General features: G+C 47.0%; 1 protein-coding gene and 1 pseudogene across 2 annotated transcripts; both read right to left on the bottom strand.

Moving 5' to 3' along the window:
* Positions 1–1,121: 1,121 nt before the first annotated feature.
* Positions 1,122–14,633, bottom strand: LOC111139552 (zinc finger protein 331). 2 transcript variants are annotated; one of them, XM_022491861.1, is made up of 6 exons: positions 14,536–14,633; positions 13,758–13,823; positions 11,823–11,919; positions 7,210–7,254; positions 5,867–5,993; positions 1,122–2,947 (listed from the first exon to the last, which is right to left on the bottom strand). In XM_022491861.1, the coding sequence occupies exons 4-6, from the start codon at positions 7,216–7,218 to the stop codon at positions 1,761–1,763; spliced, it is 1,323 nt and encodes a 440-aa protein (XP_022347569.1). In that variant the 5' UTR covers positions 7,219–7,254; positions 11,823–11,919; positions 13,758–13,823; positions 14,536–14,633; the 3' UTR covers positions 1,122–1,760. The 2 variants fall into 2 exon arrangements, with proteins under 2 accessions (XP_022347569.1, XP_022347568.1); XM_022491860.1 differs by lacking the exons at positions 7,210–7,254; positions 11,823–11,919; positions 13,758–13,823; positions 14,536–14,633 and having other exon boundaries at positions 1,127–2,947; positions 5,867–7,195.
* Positions 14,634–16,159: 1,526 nt separating this feature from the next.
* LOC111139595 overlaps positions 16,160–19,942 on the bottom strand; it is a 36,120-nt pseudogene continuing 32,337 nt past the window's right edge.

Here is a 19,942-nt window from a genome sequence, read left to right on the forward strand (position 1 = left end):
GCTCTCAAAGGCTATCCTGGACTCTCCTTGAGTCTCCCAGGACCTGTCTGAGCACTAGCCATTCCTCCCCGCGACACCAGGCCCTTCCACCCCTCTCTCTGCTTCTCCACTCACTCCTGTGGGTTCTAGTTCTTTCCACAAAAGGACCCACACCCTTTTCTCCAGGGCTGACAACTTCAGATGGCTTAGGCCCATCCTGAGTCTAACAGCTCCCTCAACTCTTCCAGGACTGGATCCTGGGCCCTGGCCCCTCCCACAGGACACATTCACTTGCCCTCCTCAAGCATCACCTCTTTGCCTCTGCTGCAAGACCTCCAGGATCTGGTGGAGGTCCCGAGTATGGTCCCATTCCTTCCTGAACAGATCACACGTGACCACCCAACAAAGTGCCAGGCTCATACGTGATTTTATTTTTTATTTATTTATTTTTTTTTTAAAGATTTTATTTATTTATTTGACAGAGAGAGATCACAAGTAGACAGAGAGGCAGGCAGAGAGAGAGAGAGAGGGAAGCAGGCTCCCCGTTGAGCAGAGAGCCCGATGCGGGACTCGATCCCAGGACCCTGAGATCATGACCCGAGCCGAAGGCAGCGGCTTAACCCACTGAGCCACCCAGGCGCCCACGTGATTTTAATGTTAGCTATTCTAGTGAGTGTCTAGTGAAACTGCATGGTGGTTGTACTTTGCATTTCCTTGATGAAAAATGAAGTTGAGCCCATTTTCACTTGCTCACTGACCATTTGGCCAACTTCTCTTGAAAGTGGTTATTTAAATCCCCTCACCCCTTTAAAACGGACTTTTTACTGACTTGGGGGATTCTGTGTTCTATGTGCGTCCTCTGTCAGGTGCATGGAGAATAATTATTACTTTGCCCAGTATGCCTCTGGCTTTTTTCAGTCTTTGAGGTGTCACTCGATGAACAGAACTTTGTACTTTTGATGAAGTCCAACGTATAAACTTTTTATGTTTAGCATCTTCCGTGTACTAAGAAACACCGCCCACCCAAGGCTGTGACAGTAATCTCCCGTATTTCCTTCTACAAGTTGGCCCGTCTTTTCTAAATTCTTGTGCCCACGGGGGGTGTTCCTGTAGGAGTTCATTAAGAGCAACACTAACGGTGATGATGGTAAGAACAACAGCTAATATTTATTGAGCTTACACAGTGTTCCAGATACACTGTCAGAATTTACATGTACCAAACTCAGTCACCACAACAGCAGTATTAGGCAGGTGTGATTGTCCCCATCTCACACACAACGCACAGGGGTAACAAGGTCATTTTTCCAGTGTGTCACAGGAGTAAAGGGGTGGGATGGTGATGGTAACAGGGAGGGTGTGTACCATGGCGGGACGCTCTCCCACATGGTTACATTTGCAGAGTTATTCCCTAGAACAAATCTGAGATAGAGCTTGAATGGTGGAGGGAGGCTTCTATCCACCCATGAAACCAATTCAGCAAGACAAAAAAACCCACAAAAAAACAAGTCTACACTTAGTGTGTTGTGATCATGAAGAAGTGATTTCTCCGTTCTCCAAATGTGCCTTGAGCATGACTATTCTGAGGAGCTATAAGCAGGAGTGACCAGTGAAGGCTTCCCCAGGCTAAACGGTATCATGGATTTTCCTTGTGCTGTGGAAGGAAGAAATGCTCTATAGAAGCTTCTGTCCTCTCTTTTTGTTCAAAAGGTTTATCAGCAGCGTGAACACTGATGTTCTCTAAGATGGTTCACGTGGTTACATGCTTCCCACATTCCTTACACTCAAAAGGACTTCTCACCAGTGTGAATTTTCTGATGCTGTGTAAGTTGATGGCCATGACTAAAGGCCTTCCCACACTCTTTACATTCATAGGGTTTTTCCCCTGTATGAATCCTCTCATGTTTAACGAGGCTTGACCCATAGATGAAGGCCTTCCCACACTCCTTACACTTGTAAGGCGTCTCACCCGTGTGGATTCTCTCGTGCTGGGTGAGGTGGTAGCCACAATTAAAGGCCTTCCCACATTCTGTGCATTTATACGGCTTCTCACCAGTATGAATTCTCTCATGTTTAACAAGGCTCGAACCCCAGCGAAAGGCCTTCCCACACTCCTTACATTCGTGAGGTTTCTCACCAGTGTGGATTTTCTGATGCTGGGTGAGATAATTGACTCGAGTGAAGGCCTTCCCACATTCCTGGCACTCGTAGGGCTTCTCACCAGTATGAATTCTCTTATGCTGAACGAGGCTCGAGCCACAGATAAAGGCCTTCCCACAGTCCTTACATTCATAGGGTTTTTCACCACTATGAATTCTCTTGTGCTGAATTAGTTTATACACACGGCTAAAGGTCTTGCCGCAGTCTTTGCATTCATAGTCTTTCTCCCCAGTGTGAAATCTCTGGTGCTGAGTGAGCTCGTCACCACGTCTAAAGGCTTTCCCGCAGTCCTTACATTCATAGGGTTTCTCTCCTGTATGGATTCTCTTATGAATGACGAGGCTTGAACCCCATCTAAAGGCCTTCCCACAGTCCTTACATTCATAGGGTTTCTCACCCGTGTGGATTTTCTGATGCTGAGTGAGCTGATTACCCCAACGAAAGGCCTTTTTACATTCCTTACATTCATAGGGTTTCTCACCCGTGTGGATTTTCTGATGCTGAGTGAGCTGGTAGCCACGACTAAAGGCCTTCCCGCATTCCTTACATTCATAGGAATTCTCCCTAGTATGAAGTCTCTGATGTGGTCTAACAGAGGTATTTTCTCTACAAGTAGGCGTTTTCTCACAGTTGATTATCATTTGATTGAAACAGCCCTCTTGAGGGCCCCGTGGTCCTTCACACTCACCTTCACACATCCAGTCAAGGCCAAGGGATTTACTTTTTCCATTTGAGTTCCATTTGGATAAATTTATTTCATAAAGGCCCTTTTCTGTAGGCAAACTCTTGGTCCCATATGGTGACTCTAAATCTGGAAAAAATTAACAGTTTGTTTCATTTTAAGGAAAATTAAAACGCAAATGAACCTAACCACAAACCAAAAACTTCTCTGACAGAAAGAAAACTTCTCTAGGAGAACAAACACGAGTCACCTAGGGCTCTCGTTAAATGGACGGCTCCACTGTACGTAATGAGGAAACATCGCAGACGCTCCTGCTGAAGTCAGACAAGGAAGAGGAACCGCCTCTTAGCCCTCCTATTTCCTATCAGCTGCCATGATTAAGGAAAAAGCAATCAGAGGGGCAGATCTCAAAAACAGAACACCATATGCAGATGATGTGATGACGTGCCTGGACAAACCCAGGAAAATCAAATATAGAACTAATGTGAAAAACAAGAAAATAACCTGGGTATAAAACTAACATTCTGAAGTTAATGTACCTGTTAGTCATGTAACGAAAACGATTCTGGACAAAAAGACCCACCATCAAAGGCAATAAAAGGGACACTGTAGGAGTAACTGCGACAAACATGGTCAACGCCTGTGAGGGAATGTTTTGGGGGATGTGACCGTCAATGGGGACGCTAACCCCACCAGGCTGCAAAACCCAGAACGCACTTAAGTGCATGACTTCATAATGGTGCCAGAAAGCATCAGATGATCAGCTTCGGGGGATGCGAGCCAACCAGCCCTTCGTTACAAGAACTAACAGTTTTTCCTTTAAAAACAATGTTTTCATCCGTTACGAACAGTGTCACTACATAACCAAGGAGCAGATACAGCACAGTTCCCTGTTAAGAACTGGGAGTGCAAACAAACAAAGCAGTAACAGAAGGTCGCACTGTGCATGCCCGCTGAGCTGTAGGTCCGCGCCCTGGGTGTCGGTGAGGGCTAACCGCACAGGAAGAACCATACTGGATGACGCCCTGTGACGTCAGAACCTAACAGCATCCAGGAAGGAGCATTAGCGAACATTAGAGAAAAGGAAAAGAGCACTCAAAGCTAGGATACCAACCACCTCGCAGGAGCTGTGAAGGGCATGGGGTCATGTGGTCTGCACCCCTGCTACTCAAGGCGTGGCCCACGGACCAGCAGCATCAGCAACACGGGAAGCAGGAGTAGGCGAGAAGCAAACCAGTAAGAGGGGAATGGGACAAAGATCAGGTTCATGGTGGTGACTTCTTCCCCAGAGGCCATCCCCGGCCTTCATAGGGAGCTTTCCAAATGCCCCAGGGGTACACCCGTTCCTGCCTCACTGAGCTGTTTACTGAAGCGATGGCTTGTCCCAGCCAGCCCAGCTGTCATTCTCCTCGGCACTGTGCTCCCTCTCAGCCATCAAGGCTCTTTCCCTTGTTCCCCAACATAGCAAGTCACATCTTGCTTAGAAATGAAAGGTCCTGGGGCGCCTGGGTGGCTCAGTGGGTTAAGCCGCTGCCTTCAGCTCAGGTCATGATCTCAGGGTCCTGGGATCGAGTCCCGCATCGGGCTCTCTGCTCAGCCAAGAGCCTGCTTCTCTCTCTCTCTCTCTGTCTGCCTCTCTGCCTACTTGTGATCTCTGTCAAATAAATAAATAAAATATTTAAAAAAAAAAAAAAAAAAAAAGAAATGAAAGGTCCTGCTTTCACAAAAAGAAATGTCACATGGTGTAGAATTTAAGAAAAAAATTATATGCTCAAAAGTTCTTTGGAGGGACGCCTGGGTAGCTCAGAGGGTTAAGCATCTGCCTTCGGCTCAGGCTGTGATTTCCAGATCTTGGGATCAAGTCCTGCCTCTGGGGCTCTCTGCTCAGCAGGGAGCCTGCCTCTCCCTCTGCCTGCCACTCCCCAGCCCCTCCCCCCGACTCATGCTCTCTCTCTCTCAAATGAATAAATGAAACCTTAAAAACAAAACAAAACAGGGCGCCTGGGTGGCTCAGTGGGTTAAAGCCTCTGCCTTCAGCTCGGGTCATGATCTCAGGGTCCTGGGATCGAGGCCCGCATCGGGCTCTCTGCTCAGCAGGGAGCCTGCTTCCCCCTCTCTCTCTGCCTGCCTCTCTGCCTACTTGTGATCTCTCTCTCTCTCTGTCAAATAAATAAATAAAATCTTAAAAACAAAACAAAACAAAACAAAAAAACACAAAAAAACCCTTGATGGAGACTTAGGAATTTACGTCAAGCTGGAAGTCAAAATGATGAGAATGCACAAAAGAGAAGGGATTAAAGAACAGGCAACCAGAGAGGAAAGGTCTTATTTCAAATTCCGAGGGTCTTACCTGTGGAGGCAGTACAAGAGGGGAGGTGACAGTGTGGATTCTTGGTTATGCCTCCCCTGTCTGATCAAGTCACTCCGTGTCTGAGTAAACTCACCCACAAGTTCGACACAGCAATCGTGCCTACCCCACAAACTCGTGGGACTGAGGCCAAGTATAGCAATCAGCCATTACTATTACGGCTGTTACCTCTCTAATAGAAAAACAAGACATAGCCTGAGATGTTTACAAGACGTTTCCTCCAACGTGTAACTCAGAACTCAGGAATCATAACTTTCCGCCTCACTTCAGGTACAAAGCACAGCCCCTGGAAAAGCCGCTTCGCTCCACTTCCGACACAGGCTGGCTTACTAGAGGAAGTCAAGCTCCCTGAGGTGGCTCCCCACAGTGCCGCAGGCCACCAGCAGCAGTCTGGGCATGAACACACCAACCCGGTGTGCAGCTCAACTCTGAAGATGGGTGCGAAATAAACAGCCCAGAACTGGAATTCGCCCTCTGGTCACTGAGGAGGAGAGGGGCTTCGAGGAAGGGCCCGGCCAAGGTGGAAGACGGTGAGGAGATGGAGGTGCACGACGCCCCTTTTAGATGAGACAAGGCTCAAGACACTTTTTGAGAAGAGGAAGAAATTCAACCCATTCTTGGAAGTCAGTCCTGACACTCGCAGTGGAGGGAGCGGACATTCCAGTGGACAGGCAACTCACCCAGGGAGACCAGGTTACTGTAGTTCTCCAACATCACGTCCCAGTACAGGTCCCTCTGCGAGGAGTCCAGGCACGCCCACTCCTCCTGAGAGAAGTTGATGGCTACGTCTGAGAATGTCACCAAACCCTGAAAACACAAACCCACACGTCCCTGAGAAGGACAGCACAGAGAGGGCTCTGCTCTGGGTTGGGCTGGACACAGCAGCAGACCACAGGCCTGCGAGGTATACAGGGCACAGTGGAGACTGGGACAGAGCAGAGCCCCTAATGCTCCTGAAGAGCCCGCTGCCGCAGAGAAAGCGCACACCCTGCACAACACCTCATCACCCCAAGCCGTCAGGAGGCACGAACCCATCCCGGGCTGCTCCTGTTCACAAGCACGGGGCCCGCTACGGGCCTGCCTCGTCACGTCTCGGCAAGCGTGGACGCCTGCGGCACCCTTTCCACCCTCCCAGGGAAAGAAAAGGCCTAGGCTTTTGTTTCTGAAGTGTGAAGTGACAGCTTTTATTTTTGAAACGAGGGTTTATGTGTCTGAATATTCTCAGCCTCAAGGTCACCATTTTGCCAAGGTTTTAAGCATTCTTCCTACGTGACGACAAAAGCATTTTCTTATTCCATCATAGGGATGGACTGGACTTAATTCTTACAGTTGTACACTTAGGTACAACCAAACATCTAAGGCTTTCCCCCATTCTGGGGGTATATGATCACCTGCGACTTCTGCACTGGGTGGCCGTGACAACCCACCACACCCCGGGCTTTTCTCTGCTCCTGACTGAGGGGACTGCTGTCAGACGCTGGGGACGCTCGCCGGTGTGCAGGGTGTGCTCAGCAGGCGCCCTTCATATCCCCTGATAACCTCGCGGCCTCTCAGCGCTCGGGCCCCCATCACAGTCCAAGCCAATCCCAAAAGCCTCACGGAGCTCCAGCTCTCACCACCACTGACCCGGAGAGCCGCCAACGTGAACTTTCCCTCCCCTCCGCCCTCCGCCGGGGAAAACCGCCGGTGGAGAACGGCAGGGAGTTCCAGTTTCTGCATGCGGTCAAACGGGAGCAGCATCCGCAACTCATAAACCACACCCATGACTCGTATTTCTCTCAAGGGACTCTCCTCCCCTCCTGCTCCCGCATTCTTCTTGACGGCAAGGTGAGCACAGAGGAGACACGGAATGCCGAGCTCGGGGGTGAAGTGAGCATTAGTCACAAGGTGGGCAGGGGCTATACGGCACTGCCGTTCGCCAGAATAGTCATCACGTGGGCCTGGGATGGGCAGGGGCTTCAGGATAATTAGAACAGCCACAGGACCTAAATGCATTTTAAGAAGGAAAGAAATATATACTCACGTGCGCCATAGTTCTAGAATCAACTGATCTGTCCTCTTGGGGTTTCTTTTATCAAAGACACAAAATCCAGAGAAGCCAGAGATAGACGAGAAAAAAACAGGCATTAAAATAAGTGCACCTTGGTCCCCAAATGACTTAATACAAGCTTATTGGTCCCCCATCTTTGCTTCCAAGCCCCCCGACCCTGGCTGTTTCCTCCCCCATAAGACACACACATCAACATGATGAATCCAGAAAGGATGAAGAGGGACGTGAACAAAACGGGAAAATAACCTTCCTGAAGCCCTATAAAACCCCAGCTGTGCACACAGAACAGTTTTTATTTGTTTGTGCCTTGAAGTCACACCTACTTTTATCTGTTGTTTCTCAATGTAACTTAAAAACAATTTTTTTTTGAAGTATGCTCTACTGCCCACATGGGGCTTGAACTCACGACCCTAAGATTGAGAGTTGCATTCCCCACCGAATGAGCCAGCCAGGCACCCCTCAACATGGTTTTTTTTACCCGAACTATGATGACACACGATGTTAGTTAGTGTCAGGCGTACAACACGGCGATTCCACAAACCTGTACGTTATACTGTACTTGCCACAGGCGCAGCTGCCTTCCGTCACCACACGTCACCACGGACTATGTTCCCTATGCGGTGACTTCCCTCCCCAGGACTCACTCCGTAATTGGAAGCCTGGGTCTCCTGCTCCCCTTCACCCATTTTGGCCCCCTGCCCTCTGGAAACTATGTTTATCTGTTTTCCGGATTTATGGGTTTGTTTTCGTTTTCGTTTGTTCATATGATTTATTGTTTAGATGCCACGTGAAAGTGAAGTCATAGGGTTTTTACCTTTCTCTTTTCACTGAGCATCATACTCTCTAGGTGCATCCATCTTGTTGCAAATGGCAAGATCTCATTCCTTTTTGTTTTTCGTCCCCTACTTCTAGGAGGTAATCTACATTACACCTGATAGGAAGGTCTTGGTTTTGGGTGCAGCTGGCCATGCCCGACCAGTCGTCGGGTGGGAACTGACTACACCAAGAAGACCCACCAGGAGATTCAGGGTGGTGTTTGGGTCGTGCGCTATCGACTGGCCTGGGAACTGAGACTGACACGCAGACGAGTCAGCCACGTCTGGATGATCGACCAGTGAACTGTGCCCAAGTGCTGAAGCCCCAGCGGAAACTCTGGGTCGTGAAGCTCGGTGACCTTCCCCGGCTGGCAGTCCTCTACGCATACTGTCCTGCATCGATGCCGACAGAGCACCCAGTCCCAACTCCAGTGGGAGAGGACACTGGAAGCTCCATGCTGGGGACACTCCGGGACTTGAGCTTATGGCCTTGTTTCCCTGGCTGGGGTGAATCTACATCTTCTCCCTGTATTTACTGGGAACTCTGAGTAGAACAGCTCTCAGGGAAGTTCTAGGAATCCTTCTAGTCCTGAGGGAGATATAAAACAGAAACAGAGAAACAGCAAAAAAAGGCCTGGGAAGGTCACGATCCCTTGTGCAGAAAGAGTAACGAGCAGTAAACTGCCTGCGAGACTGGCCCATGACCGGACCTCCCGAGGGTCCCCGGGGTTCCCTGACAGGAGTGGCTCACGGCTCTTCAGCTGTTTGTATGAATGATGTGGTTTATCCTGCTGAGCCCGTGCTTTCCTCTGGGAGTCTGGAACTTTGGTATGTGCCAGAGAGAGGGTCCCCTGTGACTGATAAAAACCCTGGCCTTCCCCGCCCACATGAGCTTCCCCGGTGGACAAGGTTTCGCCGGTGTTGCTGTAACCTGCTGCTGGAGTGATTGTGCGTGTCCTACGTGCCCGCACCGGGAGAGCGCTCTGGGAAGTGTGTGCCTGGTTTCCTTCCGGTGTTGTCTGTCCCACACACCTGTCCCTCTGCTGATGGTGCTGTGTATCCTTTCATTGCATAAATCCTGGCCTTGGACAGGACTACGTGTTGAATCCTGTGAGTCCACCCAGAGAACCACAGAACCTGGTGGTGGTCCTGGTGACACCCGGACACACCCTTTGACCTTGCTTTTCTTCTTTTTAAGTACACCTCACGGGGTGTCTAAGAGGAGCAAGGAATTGGCCTGACATGTGTATGTGTGTGCGTTTCAAATTCATGAAACGACAGACTCTCAGAGAAACTTCTTTTTAAACAGTTTCCCTCTGAGGTATCTTTGCATTACTTCACTCACTTTTGTTTCCTTTCGCTTCCTAACACCTAAAGCAACTCTTTGATGTCTACCTACACCCACATATGTCAGGGCACGGACTAGAAAAATGACTAAGATTCTGAAGGACGTCCTGTGCGTGCTGACGGCTATCTGGGCGGGAGGCTGAACTTGACTTCTGAGCTTGTTCCTCCAGCCATGGCGTCCTGTGGAACCCTACACCAGGGGACCCTGCAGGCTTCACTTTGCATCAACGTCATTAGAGAAAACATGTAAGGTGTAACACTTAGCAAACAAATTCCACTGTACTCCACACAGAGCCCATGTGTTCAGAATGATCCTGTCATGACCTGAGAAGAGAATGATGTCCCCTTCCCAGCACCTCTCACGGCACAGTCTCCTAGAAGTCTCCGTAGGCCGTGACCACAGGCCGCCCTGGGCTTCCATTCCGTTTCCCTTTCCGGCTGGCTCATAAGCAATGGGCAGGGGACAACGTCCTCTCAGCCACCTGCTATTCTAAGCACTGCTATCGTATTATAGGCACTTAACAAGAGTATGTATGGCTCGGCTGCCGCATTCTACTTTCTGGACTTATCCCTTGGAAACAGAGTAGTGCACAAATGTATGTATCAGAATGTTCAAGGGCTAGGTTCCAAAAAACTTTCTGAACTAAGTGTAGATTCATGTGGAGCTGTAAGCCGTAATACCACGGGATCCCGCACCCTTCCCCCGGCTGACCCCAATGGTAATACGTCACAAATATGTAGTACGATGTAACGACCAGGACATTGATACTGATGTCAACCACCAATTTTATTCAGATTTTCCAGAGAATCATTTTAAAAAAATGAAAAAAAAAAAGGCAGAAATATCTCATATAAAAGAGATTAAATAAATTATGTCTGCTATAATTGCATCTAATGTGCTTACTAATAACGATACTGATTTATACTATTTGAGAAAGAAATTTAAGCTGAAGTACTAAGTGAAGAAGGTAGGTTTAATAATGTATGCATAATGTGGGAGGAGAGCTCTTGGTGAAAGTAAGAATAAGGCTCTGTGGTCTGACTTTCAGGATGTGAATCTGAGCTCTGACCATTACTAACCTCCACTGTCTCTTCCCCACGGAAAGACTGGGGTAGAAACAGCACCTGCCAGGTAAGACTGCATCGAACTTTTAGGAAGATAATCTACATAAAACACAGTAATATCAACAGTTACTTAATACAATTTAGCAGTTATAATTGAAAATCAGTAAATTACACAACCCTTAATCTGATTTTATAGAAAAAACTCAAGCCCGCCTTCTCCTTTCTTCTTATGCTAAAACACGCACTCACAACTGCGGCCTCTATAATCCACACTAACTCAAAACTTTCAGAGCCTCTTAAAAACGAAGTTCTTTTATATTAACGTTAGCAAAAAAAGAAGAGTCTAAGACATATAAGGAGGAAATGTTCCCTCTTTACCAGCAGAGAGGGACAGATATGCTTCTGCATGGAAAATCCAGCTCAAAGAATGTAAACTGAGGGGCGCCTGGGTGGTTCAGTCTTAAGTGTCCGACCCTTGGTTCTGGCTCAGGTCATGATCTCAGGGTTGTGAGATCGAGCCCCCAACAGGCTCCATGCTGGGTGCAGAGTCTGCCTGAGACTCTCCCTCTGCTCCTCCCCTGCTCACACACTCTGTCTAAAATAAATAAAATAAAACAAACTGAGGAGATGCCAAATGAGAACACTAGCCAGTGGCCAGATCTTTTTGTTTTGTTTTGTGGTTTTTTTTTCTTACAAACCCTTGTGTCGAGGGCTGACTTTCAATAGATCGCAGTGAGGGAGCTGCTCTGCTAAGTACGAAACCCCGATGTGGCCAGATCTTTTATTCCATGTGATATGGAAGATTTCTGTGAACACTTTAATTTTAAAAAAATAAGCAATCTCTAAACCCAATATGGGGTTTGAACCCATGTCTCTAAGTGTCGCATGTTCCACTAAGCCAACCAGGTGCCTCTGTTGACATGAACGTTTTAAACTACTGTCTTCTTATGTTTTTCTGAAATATCCACCCATGGAAATATTACATGCAGTTCATATTTATAGTATCAGTGACTCCTGTCGTGCTCTGTGAAAGAAAAATTAAAATCCTAGAAAACCAAATTTTGAAAGCCTGTCTTTACTGATCATGTGTTCATGGCATTAGTTTCAAATGATGTCTTTCTAATCCTTTAAGGTGTAAATGTGTGAGAGGTTTTTGGAAAGCAAGATGCGGCCCACTGGCACGCCGCTCTCCTCTCCACGCGCACACAGGTTTCATGTCACCCGCAGCTGAGCTGGACTCCTCTATAAACCAAGATTTGGAGACTGTGTGGCTCAATTATGTATCGGCAGGATCCAATGCTCTGGAGACATATATGCACACACCCATGCATGGGGGGGAAGGGCTGGAAACACACATACCAAAATATTAACAGCAATTATCTCTGGATGGTATAGCTATGGGTAATTTTCAGTGTCTTCTTTACGAGCTCCTTAGGAAACAACCTTTGCTGCAGGCCTGTATTAATTCCACGATAAGAAACAGGATTTAAGATAGTCCCCAGTTTAAAACAAATCAACAAAGAAAAAATCCACAGTTATGGGGGAGTGGGTATATTGTGGTCATGAGGGTAACTGTGCGTGGATAGGCCTGTCTCCCCAACATGTCCATGTCCTAACCCTGGAGCCTGTGAACACATTACATTACATGGCAAAGGGGAGTTAAGTTGCCTTGCACTTGGGGTTGCTGGTCAGCTGACCTCAAGACAGGGACGTAGCCCGAATTACGCCAGGTAGGCCCAACATAATTGCAGGGGTCCTTACAAGCGAATGAGCAGGAGAGAGGAAAGAAAGATGTGACCACCGAGGCAGGGTCAGGATCAGTGTGACTAGGTTCTAGTCTAGACAGGACTTCTGAAACATGCACCTGTCCCCTGGGGAGACCTGGTCTTTGAAAAATGGGAGGAGCTTCATAGTAGAGAAAACTGACAAACCACCTCAGCTAGATAACCAAGCACACACTCCACAATCATAAATCATGCTGACGGTTTGTCTTCCTGCCACATGACGAAAGTAGTGATCTCCCACCCCCAAAACCAAAAGCCCAGGCCAATCACGAGAAAAGCATCAGGTTCCAAGACAGGGGCATCCTACCAAACACCTGTACCTCTTAAAACCTTCAAGGTCATCAGAAACAAGAGAAGTCTGAGAAACTGTCACAGCCAAGAGGAGCTTAGGGACACATGACAACGAAATGTAATGTGATCTCGGGATGGCATCCTGGAACACATGAAGAATGTTACGTAAAAACTAAGGAAATCTGAATAAAGCATGGTCTTCAGTTAACATATCAGAACAGGCTCACCAATTTTAACTACTATCCCATACTAAGGTACGTTGTTAACAACAGGACAGTGGGTACAGGGTACCGGGGAATTCTCCCTACCGACTTTGCAATTTTTTCTGCAAATCTAAAACCACTGTAAAAATTAACAAGATCGATTGATTAAGAAGAATATGGAACCATACATAGCCTACAAAGCATGAACTGTTCGATATGTGACCTTTCAGAGGGAAAGCCTGCCAAGCCCTGCTCTAAGTCCCAGAACTCACACTCAACATCAAGCCACGTTGCTTCTAGCAGTTCATACAAAGATGCAAATGAAACAGACTGAAGCTGTCAGACTTCCAACAAGATGTGGACAATACAACAAATTTCTATTTACTGATCACTGGAAAAAAAAAAAATCCCTGCCTTTGATGATAAAGACCCTTGTTCAAACCCCATTTTCATTTATTTACTTATTAAAATAATGGCTCAATTCCTTCGAATTTTATTTCATTTTATTTTTTAAAAGTTTAAGTGGGCTCCTTGGCAAACGTGGGGCTGGAAGTCACGACCCCAGGATCAGGAGCTCCACGCTCCCCTGCTCGCTGGGGCAGCACACTTCCTAACAGTTGCACACTCTACTCACTGGGCCAGCCAGGCGCCCCTCAAACCCCACTTTAAAAATTTTTAAATTTAAAAGCATCACCAAGCTGGAAACTTTGTTATTTAGTGGCCACAAGAATCAAACCTTCTCTGTTCTCACTGTACTCTTGACAGTCAGGCCTGTGGGAAAGACAGAGAATCCCACCTTAAAACAAGTATCTTCCTGACCAAACCACAGCTAAAATCAAGCACAACGCGAACCTCCCGCCCTGTCCTTCTGTTCTGTGCATACACCTGCAAGGCCCCATCACGCCTCTCGGCAAAGAATTCGTCCTGGTGGGGGCATTTCAGGCCAGGGAAAGCAAATATTGCAGAGTCCTCTCAACACCAGACATGTACCGAACGAAAAGGTAACTCATCTGAACCTTGACTTTAAGATGCGTTACGAGTCGTCTTCCTTCTCAGGGTGCTTGTTCCGGAGGACGGCTGGCCTGGGGGAAAGAGAAGGAGATACTAGGGCCTTTCTGGAGCACACGTGGGATCAGAAAGCTCCGTCCAGGCCCACACATCCTAACTCAAACCGATCGCAAACAAGGGGGAACTGCGATCTGGTATCTCAGAGCTTTCTGGGGACCAGGCCGCAGTAAGAGGGGTTCTGAGGTATGCAGCAGCCCCCTGCCCGCATCTCCTCGTTCCCTCCTGCTACTCAGGGAGCCAGGAGAGCGCTGCTCGTCCTCAGTCATCTCAGCCCTGTGCCTGCGCCTTCCTGCTGGTCACTATCTGCGGGGCGCGGGCTCTCCCCTCCCTCCGAGGCCACTGCCCCTGCGCTGGCCTGCGAGGCCGGAGAAGGCAGTTGGACCTCAGAGCTGCAGGCTGCATGGTCCCCCCGCCCCGGCCGGTCCCCGCAATCCGTCCCGCGGCCACCCCCGCGGCGGCGCAGGGGTCCCTCCCACCCGCGCGCAGCCGCTGCCGGGCAGCGCCGCCCCGCCCCCACACACTCCCCAAAGTGCGTCACAGCCACGGAGCCGGGGACTGTCCCCTCCCCGGGGTCCCCGGGCACCAACACCCCCGCGCACCCCCGCACTCCTCTCCCGGGCTGCGGGCCCGGGCTCCGCGTCCGGCCTCCTCTCCCGGGGCGCCCTCCTGGCCGCCCTTTCCCGCCGCAGCGCGCATGGCTTCCCTGCCAGGAGGCCAGTCACTCACCTCTCGGGACCCCACGACCCAGGGCGTTGGGAGGGGGCGCAACGATGGATGTCAACTCGGGACCGCGGCCACGGGAGGCTGAACCCAGACAATCCTCCGCGCAGTAAACCTCTCCCAGCAGGCACCTCGGGGCGCTCCGACTCTGGGGAGGGAGCGGCGCAGGGGTCTCTGGGAAATGTAGTCCAGCAGCCCGGGAATACGCGGTGCTGTGTATGAGGCGGTCCACTTCGCCAGCATGGAACCCTACGCGGCCCACAAGGAGCTGTGCCTCACAGACTTATGGGAAATATAGTTCAGAGCAAAGAATTGCTTGGGGATGAAATGCCAGCCCTGCTCCCAACATGCATTTCGCTCTCTTACGTAAGGGTGGCTAGCCATCTGTGTGACGTTACTGATTGCTCAGTAATTGATTTTAGAGTGATTGAGACTTGTCCATCGTTTTTTGATTTAAAACAAACAAACAAACCCGTTTTTCTAATTCTGACATCCCTTCTACATCCATTAATATCCATTATAAGGGAAAGTAAGGCTTTCCCTTACAAAGGTGGACTATGTGGTTCTACTCTAGTATTGATCCCTTGTAAAGGCAGCATCTTTGTCTTTTTAACCCTTTTTAGAGTCATCAGTCATTTTTAAAAGCTACCTTGAATGATGATAAGCTGTCTCTGGCTTTTTCTTGTAGGCACACTTCATTTTTTCTAAGAGATTTTATTTATCTGAAAGAGTGTGTGCACAAGTGGGGTGTGGGGAAGGGCAGAGGGAGAGGGAGAAGCAGGCTTTCCACCGACCAGGGAGCCCCACGTTGGGCCTGATCCCAGGACTCTGGGATCATGACCTGAGCTAAAGGCAGAGGCTTAACCAACTGAGCCACCCAGGCCCCCTCTTGTAGGCTTACTTTATTCTTTCTCTGTCCCAGATGCAGAACCAGCCACTTCTCCAAAAATCCCTGGCTCCTGTTGTTTGGAAATGACATTAGAGAACACAAACTCTGTACTTTTGGGTTGACATTCCTTTTGGATATTTCCAGTGAACAGAAGTGGGAAAAGAATCCTTGTGTTTCTATTCAAGAATTTTCAAATAAAACTTAATCTTATAGCATTGGTCCCTCAATTTGATAAATCCCAACTGATGTAGGAAAGACATTAGGATCCGAAGTCAAAGGCCAAAAAAGAATTCTTGAGATGTCTTTGTGCCAAAAGGTTGTTTTATTAAAGCACGGGGACAGGACCCAGGGGCAGAAAGAGCTACCCTGGCGTCATGAGGAGTGGCCCATTATACACTTTCAAATTGGGAGGGGGTTAGGGATAGTGCAAGTCTCTAAGAAATTTTGGAAGCAAGGTTTCCAGGACCTTGAGTGGGCTCACTATTGTTGGGAAAAAGTTATTTATTACTAATAAAACCTGAGTCATGAGACCCTTTGGATGTATATCGGTGGATCATGTGTTTGGGGGATGATTGCCAATCTGTATCTTGAAGGGTAGATACAAAGGAAGTTTCCAATGGGATTTCTATATGTTAAAGTAGACTTACAGAATCCTGGAGGTTAGGTTATGGTTGGTTGCCTTTTGCCCTTAGCAAAGTATTAACATTGAGGCAGTTCCCAGAGGAATGTCCTCTGCTTGTTTCAAGGACTTGTCAAGGGGCTGTAGGTGGTAAGGGAATTTAGTAATTTTTCTTCTTCCTTTGTTTCCGACATCATCAACTTTATAACATAATTATTTCCTGTTACCTACAATATAAAGGAAATACTTTCAGAATAATAGTGTCAATAGTACTATGAGTGATGTAACTAAAGAAAGTCAGAAATGTTCTCTGTAATTCCATTTGTCTTTAGAATGGGTAAAGCCAATGGGGCACCTGGGTGGCTCAGTTGTTGAAGCACCTGACGAAGACTCAGGTCATGATCTCAGGGTCCTGGGACTGAGTCCCATGTCAGGGTCTGTGCTTAGCAGGGATCTGCTTGCCTCTCTGCTCCTCTCTCTGCTCATGTTCTCACTGTCTCTCACAAATCAATCAATCAAATACATAAGTAAATAAAATATTTTACTTATTTATTTGAGAGAATGAGTGAGTGAGAGAGAGAGAGAGCGCAAGTAGGGGAGAGGCAGGGAGGAAGAAGCAGACTCCCTGATGAGCAGGGAGCCAGTCATGGGGCTTGATCCTGGGACTCTGGGATCATGACCGCAGCCTGGGGCAGATTCTTAACCGACTGAGCCACCTAGATGGCCCTAAAATCTTAAAAAAAAAAAAAAAGGTAAAGTCAAGATACTGTACTGTTTCTTCATCAGTAATGAACTATTTAAAAATTGTGCTGGAATAACAGAGTAGTTATTTGGAGAAAGATCAAATTCACTCACTATCTCAAACTATATATCAGAATAAAGTACAAATGGATCAGAGATGTAAATGTAAAAAAAAAAAAAAAAAAAAGACCCCCAAAAGCCAAAAATAGAACTATCCTAAAACCCAGCAATTACACTACTAGGTATTTATCCAAAGGATACAAAAATAGTGATTCAAAGGGACACATGCATGCCAATCTTTATAGCAGCAATGTTCATAACAGCCAAAATATTAAAAGAGCCCAGATGTCCATTGACAGATGAATGGATAAAGAAGATATTAAATATACAATGGAATATTACTCAGCCATCAAAAAGAATGGAATCTTAAAAAAAAAAGAATGGAATCTTGACATTTGCAATGATGGAACTAAAGGGTATCATACTAAGCAAAATAAATCAGAGAAAGACAAATACCATATGGTTTCACTCATGTGGAATTTAAGAAAAAAACAGATTAACAAAGGGGAAGGGAAGGAAAAAATAAAATACACTAAAAACAGAGAGTCAAACCATAACTCTAGGAAACAAATAGGATTGCTGGAGAGGAGGTGTATGGGGGAATGGGGTAACAGGGTGATGGCCATTAAGCAGGGCACAACTGAGCACTGGGTGTTATATGCAACTGAGGAATCACTAAATTCTAACCCTGACACTAATAATGCACTATATGTTAACTAAATTGAATTTAAATTTAAAAAATTTTTAATAAAAATGTCATAGAGCACCTGGGTGGCTCAGTGGGTTGAGCCTCTGCCTTCGGTTCAGGTCATGATCCCGAGGTCCTGGGATCAAGTCCTGTATCGGGCTCTCTGCTCGGCAGGGAGCCTGCTTCCCTCTCTCTCTGCCTGCCTCTCTGCCTACTTGTGATCTCTCTGTCAAGTAAATAAATAAAAATCTTTTAAAAATGTCATAAACATGATAAACATGTGTCCCTAATATGGAAATAAGATCATTTCTTTTTTTTTTTTAAGATTTTATTTATTTATTTGACAGAGAGATCACAAGTAGGCAGAGAGGCAGGCAGAAGGCGGGGGTGGGGGGGGGGTGGGAAGTAGCCTACCCACTGAACAGAAAGACCGACACGGGGCTCGATCCCAGAACTGTGAGATCATGACCTGAGCTGAAGGCAGAGGCTCAACCCACTGAGCCACTTGGTGCCCCAAGGAGATAATTTCTAATTCAATTCAAAACCCAGAAGTTGTAAGAGACACATCTTAAAGTGTTGAAAGCAAAAGACAGAAAGAAATCGTAAAGCAGTGAGAGAAAAGACTCATCACATTGCGGGTAACAACAATAGGACAAATGCCTGGCATTTCATAAGCAATAGTAAACAAATGAAGGCAAAGTCAAAGAGGAATACTATATCCAGCAAAACTGTCATTACAAAATTAGGGCAAAATGAAGACACTTACGGGTGTGTAATATGCAAAGAACTTTTGTAACTTATGAAGAAACCAACCCAATTAAGAAAGAAATAGGAAAAAGACTTAATAGACATGTCACCAGAGATATGTGAATGGCTCATAAGCAAATGAGAATATGCTCACCATCACTGGCATTAGGAAAATGCAAATCAAAACCAAAATGCAGTATTACGCCCACTCCAATGGCCACAATACAAGAGTAAAAGCATTGTTATGAAGGCTGTGGAGAAACTGGAGGCCTAACGTATTTCTGCTCAGAATGGAAAATTGTAAAGCACTTTCTATTTTTATTTTTTTATTTTTTTTAAAAGATTTTATTTATTTGACAGACAGAGATCACAAGTAGGCAGAGAGGCAGGCAGAGAGAGAGAGAGAGAGGAGGAAGCAGGCTCCCCGCTCAGCAGAGAGCCTGATGTGGGGCTTGATCTCAGGACCCCTGGATCATGACCTGAGCTGAAGGCAGAGGCTTTAACCCAAGGAGCCACCCAGGCACCCAAGCACCTTCTATTTTTAAAAACATCTCTATTTTTAAGGGAAATGTATTAGTTTCTCGATTGTGTTACAAATCCTGACTGAAAAAGAAAAATAATGGGGGAGCATTTGGGTGGCTCAGGAGGTGAGGTGTCAACTCTTGAATTTGGCTCACGTCATGGTCTCAAGGTGGTGAGGTCAAGCCCTGCCTCTGGCTCCACGGTCAGTGGGGAGTCTGCTTGAGATTCTCTCTCTCCCTCTCCTTCTGCCCCTCCTCTCACTCCCTCTCAAATAAATAAATACAGTCATAAAAAAAGAAAATCTGAATAACCAGTTTCAATATACAGATTAAAAGGCACTGGAGGTCTCAATCTAATAAGGTCTGATTCCTTTTAAGCCAGATATAGTTCCAGTGTGATGTAAACTCTTCTAAGGAAGAAAAATTAATTTGTTCACATTATTATATTAGGCTATTAAAAAAACAACAACAAAATGAAGGGCGCCTATGTGGTTTCGTCAGTTTGCCTCCAACTTTTCGCTTAGGCTCAGGTCATCATCTCAGGTTTCTGGGATAGAGCGGAGAGTCTGCTTCCCTTCTCTCTCCCTCTGCCCCTCCCCCCATGCGTTTTCTCTCTCTCTCTCAAATAATAACTAAATAAATCTTAAAAAAATATGAACAAAATGAAAAAAAGAGAAAATTCTAACTTGAATCTCCTTTCAATGCACAAAGCTATAAATATAACTTTAGCTATTTAAATGTAGCCAGTTACGGTGCCTGGGTGGCTCAGTGGGTTGAGCCTCTGCCTTTGGCTCAGGTCATGATCTCAGGGTCCTTGGATTGAGTCCCGAATCGGGCTCTCTGCTCAGAGGTGAGCCTGCTTCACCCATCCCCACCCCACTCGCCCCTCTGCCTGCTTGTGATCACTGTAAAATAAATAAATAAAAAACTTAAAAAAAAAATAAATATAGCCAGTTGGGAAAATTCTAACTTGAATCTCCTTTCAATGCACAAAGCTATAAATATGACTTTAGCTATTTAAATGTAGCCAGTTACGGTGCCTGGGTGGCTCAGTGGGTTGAGCCTCTGCCTTTGGCTCAGGTCATGATCTCAGGGTCCTTGGATTGAGTCCCGAATCGGGCTCTCTGCTCAGAGGTGAGCCTGCTTCA

Source organism: Enhydra lutris, unplaced genomic scaffold, assembly GCF_002288905.1.
Source record: "Enhydra lutris kenyoni isolate GAN:26980312 unplaced genomic scaffold, ASM228890v2 scaffoldscaffold111, whole genome shotgun sequence".
Taxonomy (NCBI): domain Eukaryota; kingdom Metazoa; phylum Chordata; class Mammalia; order Carnivora; family Mustelidae; genus Enhydra; species Enhydra lutris.

Coding starts and splice junctions, on each gene's coding strand:
- LOC111139552 (XM_022491860.1), bottom strand. CDS start 6,221: ATGGGTTCGTGCCTCCTGACGGCTTGGGGTGATGAGGTGTTGTGCAGG. Junction 2,948..5,866: donor CAGTAACCTGGTCTCCCTGG/GTGAGTTGCCTG, acceptor AATTTTTTCCAG/ATTTAGAGTCACCATATGGG.